Genomic DNA, 19,835 nt, shown 5'->3' with positions numbered 1-19,835 from the left:
ACACTGCAATTCTTTTCACCGCAATGAAAACTTGTGCAGACAATATTTGTTGTGGTGTTATATAACGCTTAATGTCAACTGTAATGAAATACTGCAAATAATACTGCAAATAAAATACTGCGTTAATTTCTGTGTACTTGAACAAACTTGATGCCACGTCTGTCAATGTCCAACCTGCAATATCATGGTCTAAATATTCTTATCATTATGTTTTAAGGTAACTCACATGTTGCGACAAATGATGAATGAGCGTGTAAAGTTTGATCTATGAGACATTGAAAAACATTTTTTAGTATATGTGTGCCCTCTTGTGGACTTTTAAGAGACTTTTTCAGTAGGAGAGCTGATATTGTACAAATGTATAAAGTTTTGCTTGTGGCCAATCCAGTAATCACATGAAATGTTTTGGTAGAAAATACATATATTAGTGTCATGCAGCTGGTTCTATACGGCTAATTTAAGTGGATTCTTCATGTTACAGGTGCATTTAAAAATATCCCATCATTATCCCATCATCAATTGACAGGCACGGACGGGGTTCGAACCCGCGATCTTCGGTTTACGAGACCGACGCCTTACCACTTGGCCACCGCGCCTGGCAATGTAAATGGGGCGGAGTTTACGTATTTAATCGTAATGGCAAACATTTAAGTATGTAAGTACTTTATATGTGTACAAAAGCCTGTAGAATACTTCCGTTCGCCTGCAAGGAGGTAAATATAATACCAAACTCAATTCAAATTATAAGCAATTTTGACTTCTTAGGAGCAAACGGATTAATGCTACTTTCAAGTAAGTATTAGAAATTTCGAAATGTTTCGCAAGCATTCAAACACAAATTCTGCATAACTCAATATACTAAAAAGCATAAAACAGTAAACCTTTCGAAAGGATTCCCGTGTGCTACATATCTCCCGAAGGCACGCCAACACATGAAGCAGATGAGATGTCAAGTCTTTAAAATTACAGAAATGCATTCTGACATTATTCTTGTCTGCTGCCGAAAATCTCAGTAGAAGGTCCTTGTATACTGTTCAAAAAATTTGGGAAGTGTGTTATTAGTATTATTTGTAGGAAGCGAAGTCGTCAAAATCGCCAAATGTCTAAACGAAGTCTGGCGTACCTTGCAGGAGAGTAGGGAATCTTGATTGAGGACACACCCGGAAGTAGCGTTTCGTGGATCACAGCAGCTGGGTTCCAATCTTTGCCTGTAACGTGGAGGTTACAGATGTAATATGTGAAAGTCGCATGTTCTTGTGAATCTCTCAGAAGTAGCAAATGTTGTAAGTAATATTACATCGTGAATAATCGATGCTAGCGTGATAAGAAGAAACAAGCCTGTATGTTAGCTAACCAGATAGCTAGCTTGGTAGCAGAGGAGCTTCTCTAAATTCTTTGTGAGTTATTTGCCGACACATTTAAAGTACTCCAGGCGATAAAAGTAGAGGTACCATTGCTGTTGTAACTGTTTGTTAGTTTCACAAACGTAGTAACAGTTCAGCAACAGTGTCACGCACACCAACCATACTAAAAACAATGTAGTGTTATTTAACAGTACTTCTAACAACAAGCTAACGTATTGGAATAGCACTAATTAATATTTCCTGCGAGTCATTGTGAGCTGTTCTTTCATTCGGCCCATAAATCAACGGTATGTTATGTTTTTGCTTGAAAATTGTTATATAGCGTCAAATTGAAGCTCAACATCTATTTGTTAAAGCAAGAAATAATCCTCTACAAAATATCTTCATCACTGAAGTTACCGTCATATGGCAGAAAAATAATTCAGTTATATCCTCTTGTTAATATCATGTCACCTGTCGGTGTTTCTAAAGGACCAGATGTCATTAGTTAAATATTCCTGTCTGTAAAACATGACTCAATTAAAACTTTTTGATACTCAAAGTTAAAGCCTCTGTCCAGTGCCACTGATACAGAAACTAAACCTTTAAATAGGGTTGGGTATGGTATATAGATTTTAATGGTTCCGCTTCTGCTTATTGATTCCGGTTATTAACAATTCTCAATTCCAATTCTTTGAAGGCCAGGGTCAAAACAGGTCAGATGCCTATTTCACAGAAAAATAACACGAAATAAGTAATTTTTTGTTCCATGATGGCACATGGCTCTACCAAGACTCATGTGCTTGCTATTGATCGTCCCACAAATAAAAAACAGTCGCTTTGCGCAGCTGCATCGTCCGACTAGGATCAGCTGTGTAGACAGATAGCCAGGTCCTGAAACTAGCCTGAGTGAATTTTGTTTAGGAATCGATAAGCAGAAGCAAAATTAAAATGTCTTAATTATTTCTGAAGAATCTGAATTTTAGAACCAGTTCTCGATGCTCAACCAAACCTTTAAATGAAGCATATCTCAGACCCTGGTTGAACTTGTTTGTGTTGTGGTCTCAGTCTTTGACAGAGCCTGTCTGACCTGCTGCAGCTGAGCCTCCACGTCTGCTTCACCATGCCGCTGGTGGTGGATGCTGTGTGGGCGCTGTGGAGCATTAGCGCCGGCATCTACGACTATTTCCACACCAGTGCCATGGAGGAGAGGATCCACACTCTGGAAAATGTGCTCTCCATCCATCAGTTTGTGATTGCAGGCCTATCAGCAGGCCTCATCCTCCTCATGACATACATACTAGTGAGAAAACACTGAGACCCCAGGCCTACGCAACCACTCGATGTTGATTTGTGGTAGGATATCCCACATAACCCAGAGACATTTCCATCCTCCATGTCATCCAGAAAGACAGGATTATGTGGCCGCTTGCTAAAAATCAAGGATGTCCCAAATGAAGTCAGAAGCACTGATGGGCAACTAAACCGAGCAGCAGCTCTCCATAAGGACTCCCCTGACATGCAGTCTCTGTCTCGTACTGTTCTGGCGGGTGCTTGGCTTATCTATCTGTTTGTCTCTCTGTTTTGGATGTTAGATAGTCCTGAGTAATACTTACAAGTACAAAACCATATGCGGCATTTGATTGCAACTTTGCACTTTGGCTTTTTGGGGCGAGCTTCAAGGACTTGATTGCCTCATTCATTTAACATCTTCCCTGTGTGTGATGAGGGATGAAGACGTTTAGTCGTTTTTCTGTTACGACAACTTTTTAATTTTTAAAACTGTTGAAGTTTTTTTTCCCTTTTAGCACAAGATCACAACATAATTGCCTCAAGTCAGATAAACGTTTTTCTCATGTTTACAAACTAATCATGTAAATTATCTGTGTAACATCTGTTACTGGTAGTGTGTTTTAATACCTCTAAGAGACTTGACATACGGACATAATTACCTTTTTGGCATTCAAGCCTGTTCACCAACTCCGGTACCCAAAAGAAAACCATCCAATACAATCTCTGGATATAAGGCCTAAAAACAGAGTATGATAATTAAGTTGTGATCTTGAGGCAGCAGGCTAAAAATGATCAACGATGGACTCACTCTTTCTGGGTGATAATTTCCCACTGTGTAAAACTAGAATTAAAAAAATGAATAGGGTAAAACTTGCATAACTTCTTGCGGCTTTTAAAGGGAATGTTTTCCCACATGTTGCTCCCCCAGAAAAAGGTGGGTTTAAGGTTCGGTGTGGCTGTGGTCAAACTTAGGGTGATCAGTGGTGAGCACAAATACTGTTAAGAAGTGAATACACTGGGAATAAATTCATCCTTTGTTTAGTTGATTTATTGTTTTAATTTTCATGCTAAGGAGAAGGGATTGAAAATGGAGGTTAGCTGATTTATTTAGTTTTGTCTAATGTCCTTGTATGTGTTTAATTTTTTTCAAGTTTTCATTTTACGAACACTGTTTCCAGTTTGTCAACAAACTTTCCACAGTTTTTCCAAGTGTTAAAAAAATTGTTAAATGCTTTAGTTAAGTATTTGTCAGGTTCACTTCTGTCTCGGTTTTATTGACAGTGTACTGTCTGCGCTACTGTATGTTACTGTTACAAATCACTACCATGGCTCCTGTTAAAGGGAATATGTTTGAATAATAAATCATAATTTAAGACCAAGCTGCTCATTCTCCCGCTTGTTCGTATATTTAATTCTTAAGCTTTATGATATGATGAAAATCCACAACCAAAAAAACATTATTACTGTGTTTATTATTGCATGAATTATTTTATGCTTATAAAAAAACTCATTTTGTGATGTAACACTTGCAACATGATCATTTGGAATGGTAATCACAACTTTTATTTTTGCATAAAAACATTTTAATTTGATGTGACATCTGTTGGGTCCTTACGAAGAAAAGATGAACATCTCTGCAGCAGTAAAGATTTTCATTATATCACATATTTATTATATTTAATTTGACACATTTTAGCTTTGTGGAAAAAAAGTTGCTTCTGCAATTGTTAGATTGTGTTTCTGGACGTATTGTGATTTCAATTAATTGTGCATTCCTAAAATAGAAGCAATTTTGATATATTTTTATATGCTGCTAAAGCTTTGCTGTTGCAGCAGAAAATCTGTAGGCTATTCAAGAAGTAAAAAGGGAGAAACTATCTATTGTAGGTAATTTTATAGGAGAAAGTTAGATGGGAAACTAAATAAAAATACATTTACTTTACATTACGCAACTGGTATATATTTATGTAATTTTAATAACGTTTTGTGACTCTGACCATATTAAGACTAGACTCGTTATGCTGCAGGCGGCAAATGTACCTATGCCGACACCTCCTGCTTCCAATTCTTACAATGAGACCGGCCAATATTTCCAACCAATGAGAGCACTGATCTTCACACACAAACACGCTGATTGGGTGGAGCTATTAGAAGGCGGGATCTTTCAACACAAGTCACAGTGGAAGCTTCAACCTACATTTTCCAAGTCGTCGAAAATACGCCAAAAAAAAAGGAAGACATATAGAGTTTACCTTCAAAATAAAATACTGCAATCAATCATGATTACCCTTCCAGAAAACATGTGTATAATGTAGTGATTGTTTTCATAAATATGTGTTTTTGTTTCCAATTTGGCATCTGGATTGCACAAAAGAAAAGTGAAACAGTTTCTGAACAGTATTAGAGTTTAATCAAAATTTATGCGGAAAATACTGACCGGATGACGTCTGTTATTTCCTGTTGCTTCCAACTACCGTTAACCGAACTTGCAAACAGGCGCTCGGAGTGTCATAATGCGATTTCTGATGATATTATGCCATCGAAATCCCTGAAACTTGGGCCTATTCTGTGCTGAATCCGTTGTCGTTTGGCTACAGCTTTCGTAGTCTTAATGAGTGAAGTCAGAGTGGCGGACGATGCTAGTCAGTTAGCCCGGGGTTGTTGCTAGCTGGCTAAGGAAGTTAGCCAGTTGGCTAGCGAGTCGCGTCAGCTTGCCGGAGGCTGAAATCTTGTTTCGCGCATTTCAAGCCTGTTCGCGGACCTCTGTAACTCTTACACCGGTTCGTCAACGAAAACCTTATAATGTATATTCACCAATGTCACAATTCGATTACTGAAATTTCCGTAAGTCGCGTTTAAATGGAAGAGATAGTGTTTCTGCTTAACGACTGGTTTTCTCCAAGCGCTGCTCTTTTGTTTTGACAAAGGAAGAGGACCTGAGTTTCCTTTTTTTTTTCTACACCAGTTTACATTTGATAGTGGGATTTTCTTTTGTTCCTTTCTTTTTTTGGTCAATGGCTCCACAGAAGCAGAGCTCATCGGGTGGAAACCATCCGGCGGGCTTTGGTTCTGGAGGAAAAGCCAACGGGTTGTACCAGTCGTCCTCCTCTGCGATGGCTGTAGCCAAGAAGCCCAACATGCAACTTATTCAAGCCGACCACGAGTTGTTCCTGCAGGCCTTTGAGAGTGAGTAGCTGCTGAAAAATTGCACATTTAAAGATATCAGTGTTAAATTGAAGGTCACCGAAAGTTCTAAAGGTGATACGTTAGTGGTGAGATGAGGAGCTACAAAACTGGAGGAGTAGATCGTTTAACAGTTGTGTAGCCGACCTTCTTACTAGTCCAATCATCATGGGCAGACATGTCCTTGTTGATACTGTACATTTTAAGTAGATTAATTAAACGTGTAGCATTGCAAAACAAAATTATGAAACTTACCTCACTACAACGTGATGCCTTCAAATTTCTTATTTTGCCTGAAAAACGGTCATAAATAAAATATAATGCAGAGAGAGGCAGGCAAATCACCTTTAAGTTGAAAATGTTTGTTATCTTTACTGGATAAATGACTAACAAGTAACATTTAAACCAAGTTTTCATTCATTGAAATGGATCGTTTTGGATCTAAGTTACTGAAACTGTCCTGCTTTGTGATTGGCTTAGACCCTCATGTAAGAATTATATTTTCATTTAAATGACTATAAATTAGTAATGTGCTGATAATTTAACTATTTATATATTCTCAGAACCAACCCAAATCTACAGGTTCCTCCGCACCAGGAACTTGATCGCTGTAAGTGTTGCCTTTTCTCCCTATCAATAGTCACATGATTAATCTTTGTGTCACCTTGGTATGTTGAAGTAGAATTGAACACTTGTTTTTTACGTTTCAGCCCATATTCTTGCACAGGACACTCACCTACATGTCCCACAGAAATTCAAGGAATAACATCAAAAGGTAAAAAAAAACCAAATTGCAGAAAATCACTTCTTCTTCTGTGTTCATAGAAAACTTTCATGATTAGCGGATCAATTATATTTAGCTTCTTTTTTGTGTTTTTTTGTGGTGTTAAGTTTTTTGCCTCAAAAGCAAAAGTGGGTCAAGTGTTATCTGGAGAGAAAGTTAACTGACATGTCGGCTGCTGTAGGTGGGCGCTGGATGGATCAGCCGACACATTAGAGACGTTTTCAGTTAGGCTGCTTTGCATACAGGCGTTGCACAGAATACACTTGGGGCTGCTTGTGGTTCAGTCAGCACTGAATGTGTGCTTGAAAATGGCGTTATCACATGGATGTTCAGTTGAAGGACTGCAGCCAGGTTGTTCATTTTATTCTGTCAAAAGCTAGGGCTGCATTATTATGTCAAAGAAGGCAATGGTTATTCATGGACATCTTAAGTCTAACTTATTCTTACTGGTGACATTTTAATTGGTTTTTTAAAGCTGCACTTGTTTGTTGTCTACTCTTGTTTTTAGTCTGTCCAGCTATGTCCTGTGTTTGCCCTGATGCTTTGACACAAATGAAGTTCCTAACGGATAAATAAAGTTCTTTGAAGCTGAAATTACTGAACAGCTACTAATTAATTAACACAGAGAAAGCGCCCAGTGATTACTGGGTGATAATCAGTTTTTAATTAGCAATCAAATCGCGAGATTGTCTGGAATTGTTAATTGATATTTCATGTGCTCTTTTGTAGCGCTTGTTCTTGTTTTGCTTGTTGTGTTGTGATTTTTGTGATTCTTTGTCAGAGAGGGAGGTATTGAAATTGTGTTGTCTCTGTACCAAAACTGAAGTATCATGTTGACACTAGGGCTGAACAATTAATTGGAATTGAATCAAAATCGCAATATGGGCTACTGCTATTTTCAAATCGCAGGAGGCACAGTATTTTTTAAGGGTGAAATGTGTGTTAAAATACCATTTTAATTCAAATAGTGTTGCAGAGATGCTCTGGCCTACACATCATACACAAACCAAAGTATCAAATATATTTGCTTGGTTCAGATCCCTGCAAAAATCCCACCAGAATCACTAGTTCATATTTTATTTTTAATAATCGCAAATCATATTGAAATCGCAATATGAGTCAAAAAAAATCACAACTTGATATTTTTCAGAATTGTTCAGCCCTAGTTGACACTTGTATAAAAGTACAGTTGCACAATAATATCACTGTGTCTTCAGTATTATAAGTTCATAATTTATTAAGCTGTACACAAAAAAGTAAGCCAGGATTAAATATGGGTTAATCATACATTGTTTTACTTGTAACATGTATTGAAGTAGTTTTACTGAGTTCGACACAGTGAACATTTCTTCTTCTTATGTTCTCTGCTTAAAGTGTCTTTTTTTTTTTCCACCAAAAACCCAGAAACACATAATCAATGAAGATCAAGAGTTTTGCTTCTTGTCAATTAAATAAGAAAATGCTACAAACCTGCTCAGATCCTGCTCAATGCTGCTTGTAGCGCTAATACATTTAGTGTATTTAAAACTGGATACAGAGAAGAGAAAACATTTGAGGATAAGGAGCTTTACAGCGCTTAATTCCTGATCATCTAAATCTGAAACACTGTCAGACCCTCTCTGAAAAGTGCATAACATTTTGTGCAGTCCTTATTTAGTCATTCTCGCAGCCGAGTGGAGCTTTCCTTGTTTGAAGTTAAGCACAGTTTTTGGGCACTCAAACTGGCAGCCGTTATTATTCCTGATTTGAAGTGGAGACAGTGAACTAGGTGACATGTTTGCTGCTGCAGCTCAGCTCGGTTTCACTTTCTGCTGCACGTGTGCAGCATGCTTTAGTCACATGAAACGCTGCTTGCGATCCAAGATGAATAATCTGCACATGGTCCACTCTACAGTTACTGTAAGCTAAAACTAAAGGCAGTGGGTTCATTAAATACATTGAATGCTGTTTTCCTTTAATTATTTAATGAGAAACTAAAAACCACAACTGCGCACAACTAGGCTCAGTCTCTTTATCAGGCTGTGAGCAGTTCATCTCTCTTGTGTTGCCTGTTTGAAAGTGTTTTATTCCCAACATTGGTCCATAGTTTCTCCTAAATGATCTCAAGTCTCTCCAGTTTTCTGTAAGTCCCCAGCTGACAGCGTGTCCAGGCGCGGCTGTTTTCTCCTGGAGAATAGTGAAATAAAGGTAACAGAGGAACAGGAACAGAAGCGGACGTGTTTGGTGCATGCATTGTGTTTGCACAGGTTGTTACTTGCTTTGCAGTTTAAGTTGAACCAGTTTAACTTAAAGCTCTGATTTCTGGTTTTTATGTAAGGCTCTGCAGCGCCTCCCAGGTGTTTTCAGTTACTGTGCTCATTAGACCTCCGCTCAGGTTGATGTCTGACAGATTTATGTTGCTTTGTTAGTTATTTTCGCTCCAAAAAACCCCAATATGATCCAGGTGGGCATGCGATCCATTCGATTTTAGTTCAGCACTCAAAACAGAACACGATGATTGAATTGTAAACAATCACAGACACGGTACAGACGAACTAACGCAGATCTCGCATCGAGGGAAACACGGACTCTTTTTCAGAGGAGTTTTGGTACACCGAGTCACGATCAGATACCAGTGTTTGATCAATAATCTGTGTTCCTCTCTGTGAGTGGGAGACTGGGATCAGGCTTCATTGTGTAAGGACAAGGGAACATCCAGCTTCACTATTATGTTGCTTCTTTAAACTGTTAAAACAAAATGTACCAAATACATACAGAGATATAAATGACTGAATTGTTACTTTATTATTACATTTTGATTGTCAGGAATTAAAAGGTGTGTTTTTGCGCTTATGTAGCCGTTAACGTAGAATTGAATCCAAAGAATGGACGCTCTCGTGGTAAAAACCCAAAAGGAAAAGGCTCTGTTCTGGCTCTGCTAACGCTTGTGAGCTGTGAAAAATACTGTTCTGATGGTAAACACCTTAATCAACTGTTATGTTCGTTACATATATAAACTGCACATACAGTATATGTGTGTGTCAGGAAACAAAATGCCTCTTAATGTATATTTTAGAGAGATGTATCTGCATTAGCACAACATGAGTCAGGGTGAGGATCTACAGGCTCAGGAAAAGCAGATAAAATATTCAGTGGACCGATTCTATTTTGGTTCTGACTTTTCTCTGGACCGAAAGCCGTCCATGTGGAGTATGATCTGTGATTCAGCCAGCAGGTCAGCGTTTGGCTGGTGGTGATGGGAGTCTGTTTCACTAACCCCTGCTGTTTGTCTGCATGCACAGGAAAAGCTCCAAGGTTGACAATCTGTTGTTCAAAGTGGAGAAGATGCGAGGCGAACAGGAAACTCACAGGTAAACAGTCCGTCCTCCTGGGCCCGCTGCTTCATGGGATTTCATATTTCATGTTTATTTATGTTTATTGGGGTTTACTTAAAGGGATAGTTCGGGGGTTTTTTTTAAGTGGAGCGTATTAATAGTCTCCACAGTTTCTATAATATTGTATTTTCTTTTACTTATTGTCCCTCCCACACACCACTGACCCGACAGCTGTTGTGATGTGGTGCGCTGCATGCTTAGGTATACAGCGCCGTTGTGCAGAGTGAGACATAGTGCCGAGGGAAAGGGCTGTCTGGCGTCAACGTGAAATGTCGGCAAAAATGAAAAGTCCAGCGTACACTTAAACTGAAATGTTTGTTTATCAGTAGGACTCTTTTAAGTAAAGTACGTGGTACTCCTGACCCCGTCTGCAGCGGTGCTTAGCTTAGCTTATGTATAAGAACTCCGGCTGGCTTCTCCTAACAGGGGCTGACTGTTATCTAGTGTACGTAAAACCTGAACTATTCCTTTAAGTTCAAAAGCTTTCTACTTAAACAAGGAGAACGCACACTGTATATTTCTAACAGTTGTAAATGATCTTTGCCAAACATTAATACCTAACAATCAAGGTACTTCACTAGATTGAGATCTCTAAATCAGTCCTGCTTATTGATTCTCAGGGAAGATCTGCTGCTTACTATCATTACCTAAACTATAAGCTGTGACAGTAATTGTTAAGTTAATTTCTAAGTTAGTGTCAAAAATGGTGATGAATAAATGCTTTATGTCCTGTAACAAAGTAGTTTCTGACTGAAAAGGTTGACAAGAAAAACACTTTATTATCTGCTATTTTCAGACAGCTGACCACGTGATCTTTTCTGTTTTTGTTTCCACAGCTTAGCCTCTAATCTGCAGCTCACCTTTACTGGCTTCTTTCATAAAGCTGGTAAGTTTGACCTCCTCGTCGTCCTTTGCCTTTTTTAGATAAAGTTTTTGCACTGATTCCGGAAGATTCTGTCCTGATTTGTGACGTGCTTTTCCAGGGAAGCCGTCTCAGGACAGTGAGAACGAGCAGAACTCAGTTTCTCTGGAGGTGCTGCTGGTCAAAGTCTGTCACAAGAAGAGGAAAGTGAGTGTGCTGCTTATTTAAATGAGGTGAAATCTCTAACTTTATCCAAGTAAGTATGTCTTAAGTGTTCTTCTCCTGCCTCCCGTTCAGGATGTGAGCTGTCCGGTGAAGCAGGTCCCCACAGGGAAGAAGCAGGTTCCTTTGAACCCAGACACAAGGGCTGGTTTCCAGGCCAAAGCGGGCTCCTTCCCCTCCCTGCTGGTTCCTAGCAGCGAGTTTGAACCCAGTAACTCTCACATGGTGAAGTCCTACTCGCTGCTCTTCAGAGTATCGAGGCCCGGATGTTCCCGGACGCAGATCAACGGCCTGACCAACGGAGAGAATCACCACAACCGAGGTGAACAGAGAAACCAGGACACAAAACTCTTTGAGGCTATTTTGTTATTGGATGTTATTAGATTAGCCAATTAATGTTCATTCTGTAATAATGACACTTTAAATCCTGTTATAGTTTTCCTAATGGGATTTGTGAGGGTTAAAAAGATTAGTCCATAAGACAATTCTTCGACCCTGAGTGAACTGGTTTGTAGCACGAGAGAAATGATGCAGTCATGAGATTCTCACAGTTAAACTTTGGTTTAAACGATCTTCTAATCTTTAATCTTAGAAGTGATGGTGGGGGAGACGTTGTTGTTTTAGCTTGAAGAAATGGAAACACACTGATCAAGGTCATTTCAAGTCCACCAAAGTGTGGTAGAGAAAGCTACATGTCATTATTTGTATGTTGCAGATTTCACAGAGGAAGTGATAAACAGGAAGAGGAGGAGCTCCTCTCTCAGGGAGGAGGGAGAAACCACATTTGTGGCTCAGATGACAGTCTTTGATAAAAACAGGTAAATCACACACGCACGCACGCACACGCACACACGCACACGCACACACGCACACACACACACACACACACACACACACAAACTGTCACCTTCTTACACACAGGAAAAAAGTGTGATATGATCTCAGTGCTGCAGAATCTAAGATGAGTTTGTGTGCAGACGTCTGCAGCTGCTGGATGGGGAGTACGAGGTGTCTATGCAAGAGATGGAGGAGTGTCCTGTCAATAAGAAGAGGGCGACCTGGGAGACCATCCTGGACGGAAAGGTGTGTGTTAGAGCAGAAGTTAAGTTACTTGTAAGAAATGAACAAGCCAGTGTTTATTCAGAAGCGAGATGTTCTTTGCGGCTGCACGGTGGTGCAGTAGTTAGCGCTGTAGCCTCACAGCTAAAACATGCTACACACAGCTACAACACAGCTACATGCATGCGTGGGTTCCCTCACGCATGCATGTAGGTGTGAATGTGAGCGTGAAGGGTTGTCTGTCTCTATGTGTCAGCCCTGTGGTTGCTGGCGATCAGTCCAGTTGTAACCCCGCCTCTCGCCCTCCATCCAGCCCCAATGCAACCCTAAGCAGGATAAGCGGCGTAGATAATGGGTGGATGGATGGATGTTCCTCGCACAAACTTATGCAGCTGGTTAAATCTTAATAAACTTCCAGGCGAGCGTTGTTTCTTCTGAAATGTGTCCAAAAGGAGCATCACTGAAATCTTTTTTAATGATGTTACGAGATCGTTTCTCAGCCTGCTCAGTCTCCGGGTAAATCTTTGTAGGGTCTGATTTTTCACAAGGTTTCCCATTGCATCAGATAAAAGTGAATTATAGGAAGGAGTCAAAGGATTTTGTATCTCTGTAAATGTCCTGATCTGACCTCAGACGCACTGCAAACCTGTGAAAACTCTGTGGGATCACTTTTGCTGCAAAAATAAAAGCTCGTCTTAAAAAACGTATTAAAGATCATTAGTTTCTAATCTGTTTGTTGTTAGTCTTAACAGTAAGATGAGCTGTAAGCTAGCGTATTAAAACTTTCTGCCCCTTTTTGCAGCGTTTGCCTCCGTTTGAGAGCTTCTCTCAGGGCCCCACCCTGCAGTTCACCCTGCGCTGGACCACTGACTCCTCTGATCGCTCCACTGCGCCCGTGGCCAAACCCCTGGCCACCCGCAACTCTGAGACCAACCAGGACAGCAGACCCAGCACCCTGAGAGCCACGCACACACTGGGTGAGCAAACAGCAGCACAAGGACTTAGTCTTCTGCATTATTTAGTCAAACAGTTCAGAGATCACATGTTCACTCTCTGTGCTGCAGCTGTTAAAGAATCCATAAATCCTGACGTCCAAACCAGAAGAGAACAGATCTCAGCTGAGCCCCGACAGAAACTACGCATCTTCTACCAGGTCAGCCTCGCCTGATCCTGGAGTCTGTATCTTATCAGTTTCATCCTCATGTTCAACTCAAGTTCACCAGAGATACTTGGAAAGCCTCACAGAACATATACGATATTTAAAACGATCACTGCTTTGTTCTCAGTAGCTCCCGTCTCAGCCCACGTTTCGAAGCATGATCCCTTTCCTTGTCTGTGTTGTGTTTGCCGTTTCTTCTCTGACGCTCACCGCTCCTGTCTTCCCGTCTAGTTCCAGTACAACCACAACACGCGGCAGCAGACGGAGGCCAGAGACGACCTGCACTGTCCCTGGTGCACGCTGAACTGTAGGAAGCTCTACAGTCTGATCAAACACCTCAAACTGTCCCACTCCCGCTTCATCTTCAACTACGTGGTGAGACTGACTCGCACCGTCTGTGTGCAGGGAGGGAGGCTGGATTAAGTTTACTCTGGAAGCAGTTTGTTGTTGTTATTGACACGTACCTCTCCTGATCTGTGGCAGCCTCATCCTAAAGGAGCAAAGATCGAGGTCTCCATCAACGAGTGTTACGATGGTTCGTACGCAGGAAACCCTCAGGACATCCACAGCCAGCCGGGCTTCGCCTTCAGCAGGAACGGCCCGGTCAAGAGGACCGCTGTCACCCACGTTCTCACCTGCAGGTACTAAAAGATATTTACTCTTTCTGCTTTCATTCTTTAGCTTCTCTATAACCTTATTTCCTGTCAATTATCCTGAGGATAGTTTAAATATCTGGGTTTGTCCCTTATGAGCATTTCAAGGCCAGTGTTGTTTTTTGATATGTCATTAAAAAAAGGTATTTTGACAAATATCCTTTTGTCTAGACCCCAGAGGATGAAGCCCAGTCTGTCTGAGTTTCTGGAGTCGGAGGACGGCGATCAGGAGCAGCAGAGGACGTACATCAGCGGACACAACCGCCTCTACTTCCACAGCGACAGCTGCGTGCCGCTGCGGCCTCAGGAGATGGAGGTGGACAGCGAGGACGAGAGGGACCCGGACTGGCTCAGAGAGAAGACGGCCAAGGTCAGTTAACAGCGAAGAGGGACGTCACTCATTTTTACTGGTCAAGTTTAGTTCATTAAGTATTTGTTAAAACAGTTTTTCATGGACTATTCCTTGTTAAAGCTTTTATAACATCAACTGAAATATTAGCAGCTGACCATGAAGGTCCAGGTGATGAGGTTTGGCACCGCAAGAGCAACAACAACAACCAACATGTTCCTCGCTGTAGCTAACCGTGTTTCTTATGGGAACAGATCTGGTTTAAAGTCTGGTGTCTCTGCTCTCTCCGCAGCAAATCGAGGAGTTCACAGACGTCAACGAGGGTGAGAAGGAGATCATGAAGCTGTGGAACCTCCACGTCATGAAGCACGGGTGTGTATCAAGAAGGGAGGGGGTTAAGTCGTATTTCTTAGCTTGCAGTTTTTGTTTGAAGATAAACAGCAGCAGCAGAGAACACACACACTTTTCAGCAGTGTTGGAATATCATTAATAAGCTAGGGCTCTGCGGCGATAGTCAGCTTATACATTACATATTGATTGTTTTAAAACAAATCAGGAAAAGACAAAGTTTCATTAAGCCGAGGTTTTAGAGTAATAAGACTTGATTGAAACGGACACGAGCTGTGTTGTTCACCTGATCGCTCACAGTAATCCAGGACACTTCAACCCCAGCAAATGTGGCGTATCCTTTATGTAAATAGTCATGGGTTTAACTCTGTGCTGTGTAAGCATGCACGAGTCCCTGCTGATTGGGTAAAATCTCTGACACACCCATTAAATGAGATAAACGTGTCTAAAAGCTAAACTGTCTCTGCTGTCAGATTCTGTCTTTGCTCTCCTTCCTCACGCCGACTCTTCTGCCTCCTTCCAGCTTCATCGCCGACAACCAGATGAACGAGGCCTGCCTGGTGTTTGCCGATCGTCACGGCGACTACATCAACAAACGCAACCTCTGCCGCAACTTCCTGCTGCACCTGGTCAGCATGCATGACTTCAACCTGGTTAGCACGCTCACCATTGAGAGGGCCATGGCCAGACTCCGCCTCCTCCGCAACCAGAGAGACACAGACAGGGAGGAGGAGGAGGAGGAGGAGGAAGAGGAGGAGGAGGACTGGGAGACGGCTGTGGAGTCGCAGCCTGAGCCGGATCCGGATCCAGATCTTGATCCGTCCGAGTATAAAGGATGGAGCCTGGAGAACGGAAACCAGCAGGAGGAGGAAGGAGGAGCTGTGACTGACAGGGCGACCGCCGAGCAGACACTCGGCGGCTCTGGTTCGGTGTCAGACTAACTGCTCGGTCAAAGATCTCCGAGCAGGACAAGTGGTTCAGAAAGCAGTTACAGTCATAAACAGGCGACAGACACACTTTACTGCAGGGATTCTCTTTTCAAGGGCAGAAACAAGATGGAGTTGTTTGGTTTTTTTACACATTAGCATCAAAGAGAGACTTCAGTGTTTTTTTACCTGGGTAAATTGAGGAGTTGAAAAGTTGAGGCTGAATCATAATGCTGCAGATGAAACAGAGTCATAGCTCTCAATCAGCGACCTGCCTTCAGAGGTGCCACATCCTTTCCTTTCATGTCGGCAAAACAGATTCAGCCTTCAGTCTAAAGTCATTTTTTAGACTGACTAATTGTTCCAATAAGTTTAGGGATTTCTCCAGTTGATTGTTCCAGCGGGCAGCCATGAAACATCACAACCACACTAACCGATTGAGGCAGCAGTAGACCAGCGACCTCTGTTATCTGCAAGGTAAAAATCTTTGACAATGGAGTCTCGTGGCTTCAAAGAGAGCGATGCAGCAGCTGTTTCTTGCTTAAAAAAATCATCTTCCTCCCGCTAACACCCGGCTGTTTTGCTTAGTGGGAAAGGTTCCAATCGGCATTCAGACCCGGGTCAAATGACTCTGCAGTAGACCCGGGTAATTATCGCCCCGGCTCCTCGGGTCACCTGCTAATCTCCGCCCCCTTTCCGGCGCGGTGCTATGCTCCGTCAGTAACTTCTGCAGCTCCTCGTCATCTCGGCTACAAACTCCGCCCGTCTCCGTCCGAGCAGCGCTCGAACATCGTTCCAAATTTGCCGGGTTTGATAAACAGGCTGACTGAGTAACAGATACAATAAAGACCTAACCACCGTAACATCCTCACTGGTTACTAACCCTGTCTCCAGCGTATTTGTGACGTTGATGCAGCAGAAAAGAGACCGACAGGAATACAATCAGCATTTATAGGTGGGTCTTTCGTCAACACGCTAAAGTTAGGTGGGAAAGGGGCGAAGCACAAAGGTCGATCTCTGTACCGATCCTTTCTGTAATGCTGTCAGACACTTAGAAAAACAATCTGAGCCTGTCAGGGACACAAAACAAGAACAGTTAGTGGACGTACTTTGATTTGGAGCATTTGATTACGTTGCAGCCATTTCAGCCTGTTTTGCAGCTGCTTGTGGAAGTGATTTACTCGGAAAATCCAAAACTTGTGTTTCTTTTATACACACTCTTGATGTTAAAAAAAAAAAGCCCATGTTTGAAGTCTGACGTGTGCTTAAATGCCATTCTTCCCCAGGGTTGTGAAACATCCACAGAAAGTCTTGTCAATTAAAAGATCCCAGAGCATCGCGGCGTCTCAGACGGCAGCAGAGCAGGTTTTAAAATAATGTTACCGGAGCAGAGAGCCGGCCTCTGCTTCATCGCGCTGCTCCTCTTCTGTCAGATAGATTTGGGGTTTGTGGTTATGTTAAGACTGTGAAGTTTTACGGCCTCTGGACATTTCGTGTGATCAGCAGTCAGGTTCATGTTGTGCTCGCTCCGTAGTTCAGTTAACAAACCTAAGAAGAAGTCATTTCCTTTGTCTTCCTGGTTGTGAGGCACGAATCAGCCAAACTCTGCTGCACCAAAGGTTTTCTTTGTTTCTGAGTTTGTTTACATTCATGTTAATGCTGCGGTGATTGATCACAGGTGTCTGATCAGGTGTCCAGGGCTGATACCGGAGCTCCAGGTGTCTGATAATGTCTCTATGACTCCATTATGTCTCCGGGTGTTTGATTAGGTGTTTGGACTCCTGCTGCTTCTCTCGGTGTCTAACTGGGTCTGTAGGATTCTGACCGAGCCTCCGGATATCTTCTCTAGTCCCCACCTCCAATTTAAACTCTTACGTTCACCTGATCGCTGGTTTTTGTCGATCATTCATTCGATCATTGAGTCAAACACACACCGGCTCAGAGTTCAGGATCAGCACTCCACTCAAATATTCCACTTTGAGGATCTTTGTTTCTGTTTTTACACGTGCAGAGAAATCACGAGGATTTACCTGGGAGTGTTTTGCTCTCTCTCACACACACACACACACACACACACACACACACACACACACACACTGCAGGTTCTACTACTGGTGCTAGATCATTTCATTCCTCACAAACACTCTGGACGCGTCTCTTTTGCTCTCTTTTGTCGGCACTCACAGACGCCAAGATGCAAAGTGTTTTTTTTTTTTAATGGACTTGTGTTTTTTCCTCCGCTGCTCCAGGGAAACAAAGTGACGGGAAACTGTGTCTCACTTCTGGCTCCGCCTCCTTTGACATCCACAGTTCAAGGACAGATTTGTTTCGACTTGTAAATGATGCATAAGCATTTTGCATCACCTTTTGTTGTGAAGTCATTGTGCATACCTCTTTAAGTTTCCTCACTGTGAGGCTGAAGCTGAGACGGTTACATCGTCTGATTCGAGGAGAAGACGCAGGTTCAGGCCTCACAAAGCGTCCGTTTTCATGCTTTAACTGTTTTTCAAACGGCGATGAACAGAGAATTAATTGTCTGAAAAGTTACAGATTATGCTTTAAAACCTTTCCAGTCTTTCTCTCCAGGCGCTTTGTGACGAAATTGCTGCTTTTGTTTCCAATATGGGTTCCAACTAACTACTTTCAGTCTTTTGAAAGTAAAACACTTTTCTCTGAGCTAAATGTTGCGTCTTCAAGTTGCTTCTTTTGTTCAACCTCAGTCAAAATCCTAAACACTCTTTGTTTTCTGTCATATCTGACAAAGAAAAGCAGAAACTCCTCGTATTAAATCATGTAGGACGAGCAAATGTTTGTTTTATGCTTGAATAATGACCATCGACTTATTTCTGTAGCTACATTTGAACTGAATCTTTTGGCAGATAAAGATTCTGAGAGCTGCTCAGCTGCAATTTATAGTCTCATTAATTCATCTAAAAAAAAAAAAAAGTTATTTTAATATCTGTTCATGCAGAAGAAGTGTTAGCAGTGCTGCTTGAGAGGAGGCAGAGCCTGAACCAGATCACATTTAAAGCCATCAACTCAAACTGAACCTAAATACGTTTATTTTATCGCCTGTTTTTTTGTGTATTTCTCCGCCTGTTGTTGCTGCAGCTGCCGTCTGCTGAAGTGAAACCATGTGTGATAAATTATCCTTTGATTATGATTGCTTGGATACCTGAACACCACCTGGGAGGATTTGTAGCTTCTTAGTTTTCACACCAAAGGGGATGAATTTGTTGCAGATTTCTCCGATCATGTGTCTTGTCTCCTGTGAAAGTTTCTATTCTGCTTGTTGTGTAAATATGTTTCTGCAAAGCGTTCACTGCCTCAAAGTGATCTCAACTTTCTGTGAGACAAAAAGCACAACGTCCAGATGCTGCCTCGTAGTTTTCCGTGTTGAACAGATTGTGTGCAGTGCGAGCCTGCAGCAGTCAGGACGGACGCTCCTGGAACTGACGCAGAGATACTTTGATGGGAAGCGTTGGATTTCTTTGTGACCCTGCTCTTTTAAAGCTTTACATCATCTGAAGTCTGTTGTTTTGAATGGAGCCCACTGAAGGTGTTCTTTTTGGTTCAGTCACATGAGACCAGCAGCATTTTGCACAAAATGGGAGGAGCCATGTCAAGAAAACTTTTCTTCAACGATTTATGTAAAACCAACTTTGACGCTGTGAACTTTTTAAGTCGAGTCAAAATGGTTTTTCTATTAAAAGAACAATTTTGTACTATTATTGCCTATGTTGTGTATTCCTATTATTAAGATCACATGTTAAAAAAACCTGTTAATGGTGATCCATTAATTACGGAAGCCCAAAGCAGTCATGCATTTTATTTACTCAGTTTTGCTGTGATGATTGTTGTTTTCAGCTTCCTTAATGAGTAGCACTGAGAGCCACATAACACCACGACAAGGCCTTGCTACAGCTACTGAGCGTGTTGAGTTCAGACCATTGACTGGATATAAAGACAACACCTCTCCACCTCCTCTTGTTGTACAAAAGTGAAGTCAAAAAGTCCATCATAAAATTAACATCCCGCCCCTTCCTCTACTCAAAACACACCTTTACCTTGTGTCCTTGGCGTGTTGGAGCCCTCAGGTGTCCTTGGCGTGTTGGAGCCCTCAGGTGTCCTTGGCGTGTTGGAGCCCTCAGGTGGGCTCAGTCTGCAGCAGAACAGCTTCTTGTGTCGGTCTGAAGCAGATATTCACGCTGATGCAAAGTTCAATGACTGTAGTGTTAGTGTTAGTTACGTCTCCTCTCGCCGTTCCTCCTCTACTCTGC

The 19,835-nt window shown here is 41.8% G+C and overlaps 1 protein-coding gene and 1 non-coding gene across 2 annotated transcripts; one reads left to right on the top strand and one right to left on the bottom strand.

Moving 5' to 3' along the window:
- Positions 1 to 524: 524 nt before the first annotated feature.
- trnat-cgu (transfer RNA threonine (anticodon CGU)) lies at positions 525 to 596 on the bottom strand. Its single transcript has one exon. It is a non-coding gene; the product is annotated as a tRNA-Thr (tRNA).
- A 4,716-nt stretch (positions 597 to 5,312) lies between these two features.
- Positions 5,313 to 19,261, top strand: LOC138604349 (polycomb protein suz12-B-like). Its single transcript, XM_069676264.1, has 16 exons — positions 5,313 to 5,822; positions 6,383 to 6,429; positions 6,530 to 6,594; positions 9,885 to 9,953; positions 10,814 to 10,863; positions 10,961 to 11,046; positions 11,137 to 11,383; positions 11,777 to 11,879; positions 12,039 to 12,144; positions 12,923 to 13,097; positions 13,185 to 13,273; positions 13,511 to 13,654; positions 13,763 to 13,920; positions 14,104 to 14,302; positions 14,574 to 14,653; positions 15,153 to 19,261. The coding sequence occupies exons 1-16, from the start codon at positions 5,651 to 5,653 to the stop codon at positions 15,568 to 15,570; spliced, it is 2,208 nt and encodes a 735-aa protein (XP_069532365.1). The 5' UTR covers positions 5,313 to 5,650; the 3' UTR covers positions 15,571 to 19,261.
- The last annotated feature ends 574 nt before the right edge of the window (positions 19,262 to 19,835 follow it).

This window comes from Semicossyphus pulcher, unplaced genomic scaffold, assembly GCF_022749685.1.
Source record: "Semicossyphus pulcher isolate SPU_LCO1_2020_fin unplaced genomic scaffold, fSemPul1.0.p SCAF_25, whole genome shotgun sequence".
Classification (NCBI taxonomy): Eukaryota; Metazoa; Chordata; class Actinopteri; order Labriformes; family Labridae; genus Semicossyphus; species Semicossyphus pulcher.
This window is presented reverse-complemented; position numbering and strand designations above follow the sequence as displayed.

Bases quoted from the DNA above. Each gene is read 5' to 3' on its own strand.
- LOC138604349 (XM_069676264.1), top strand. From the start codon at position 5,651: ATGGCTCCACAGAAGCAGAGCTCATCGGGTGGAAACCATCCGGCGGGC. The intron at 6,595-9,884 runs GTAAAAAAAAAC...CTGCATGCACAG, and splicing joins TCAAGGAATAACATCAAAAG to GAAAAGCTCCAAGGTTGACA. The intron at 13,274-13,510 runs GTCAGCCTCGCC...CTTCCCGTCTAG, and splicing joins AACTACGCATCTTCTACCAG to TTCCAGTACAACCACAACAC.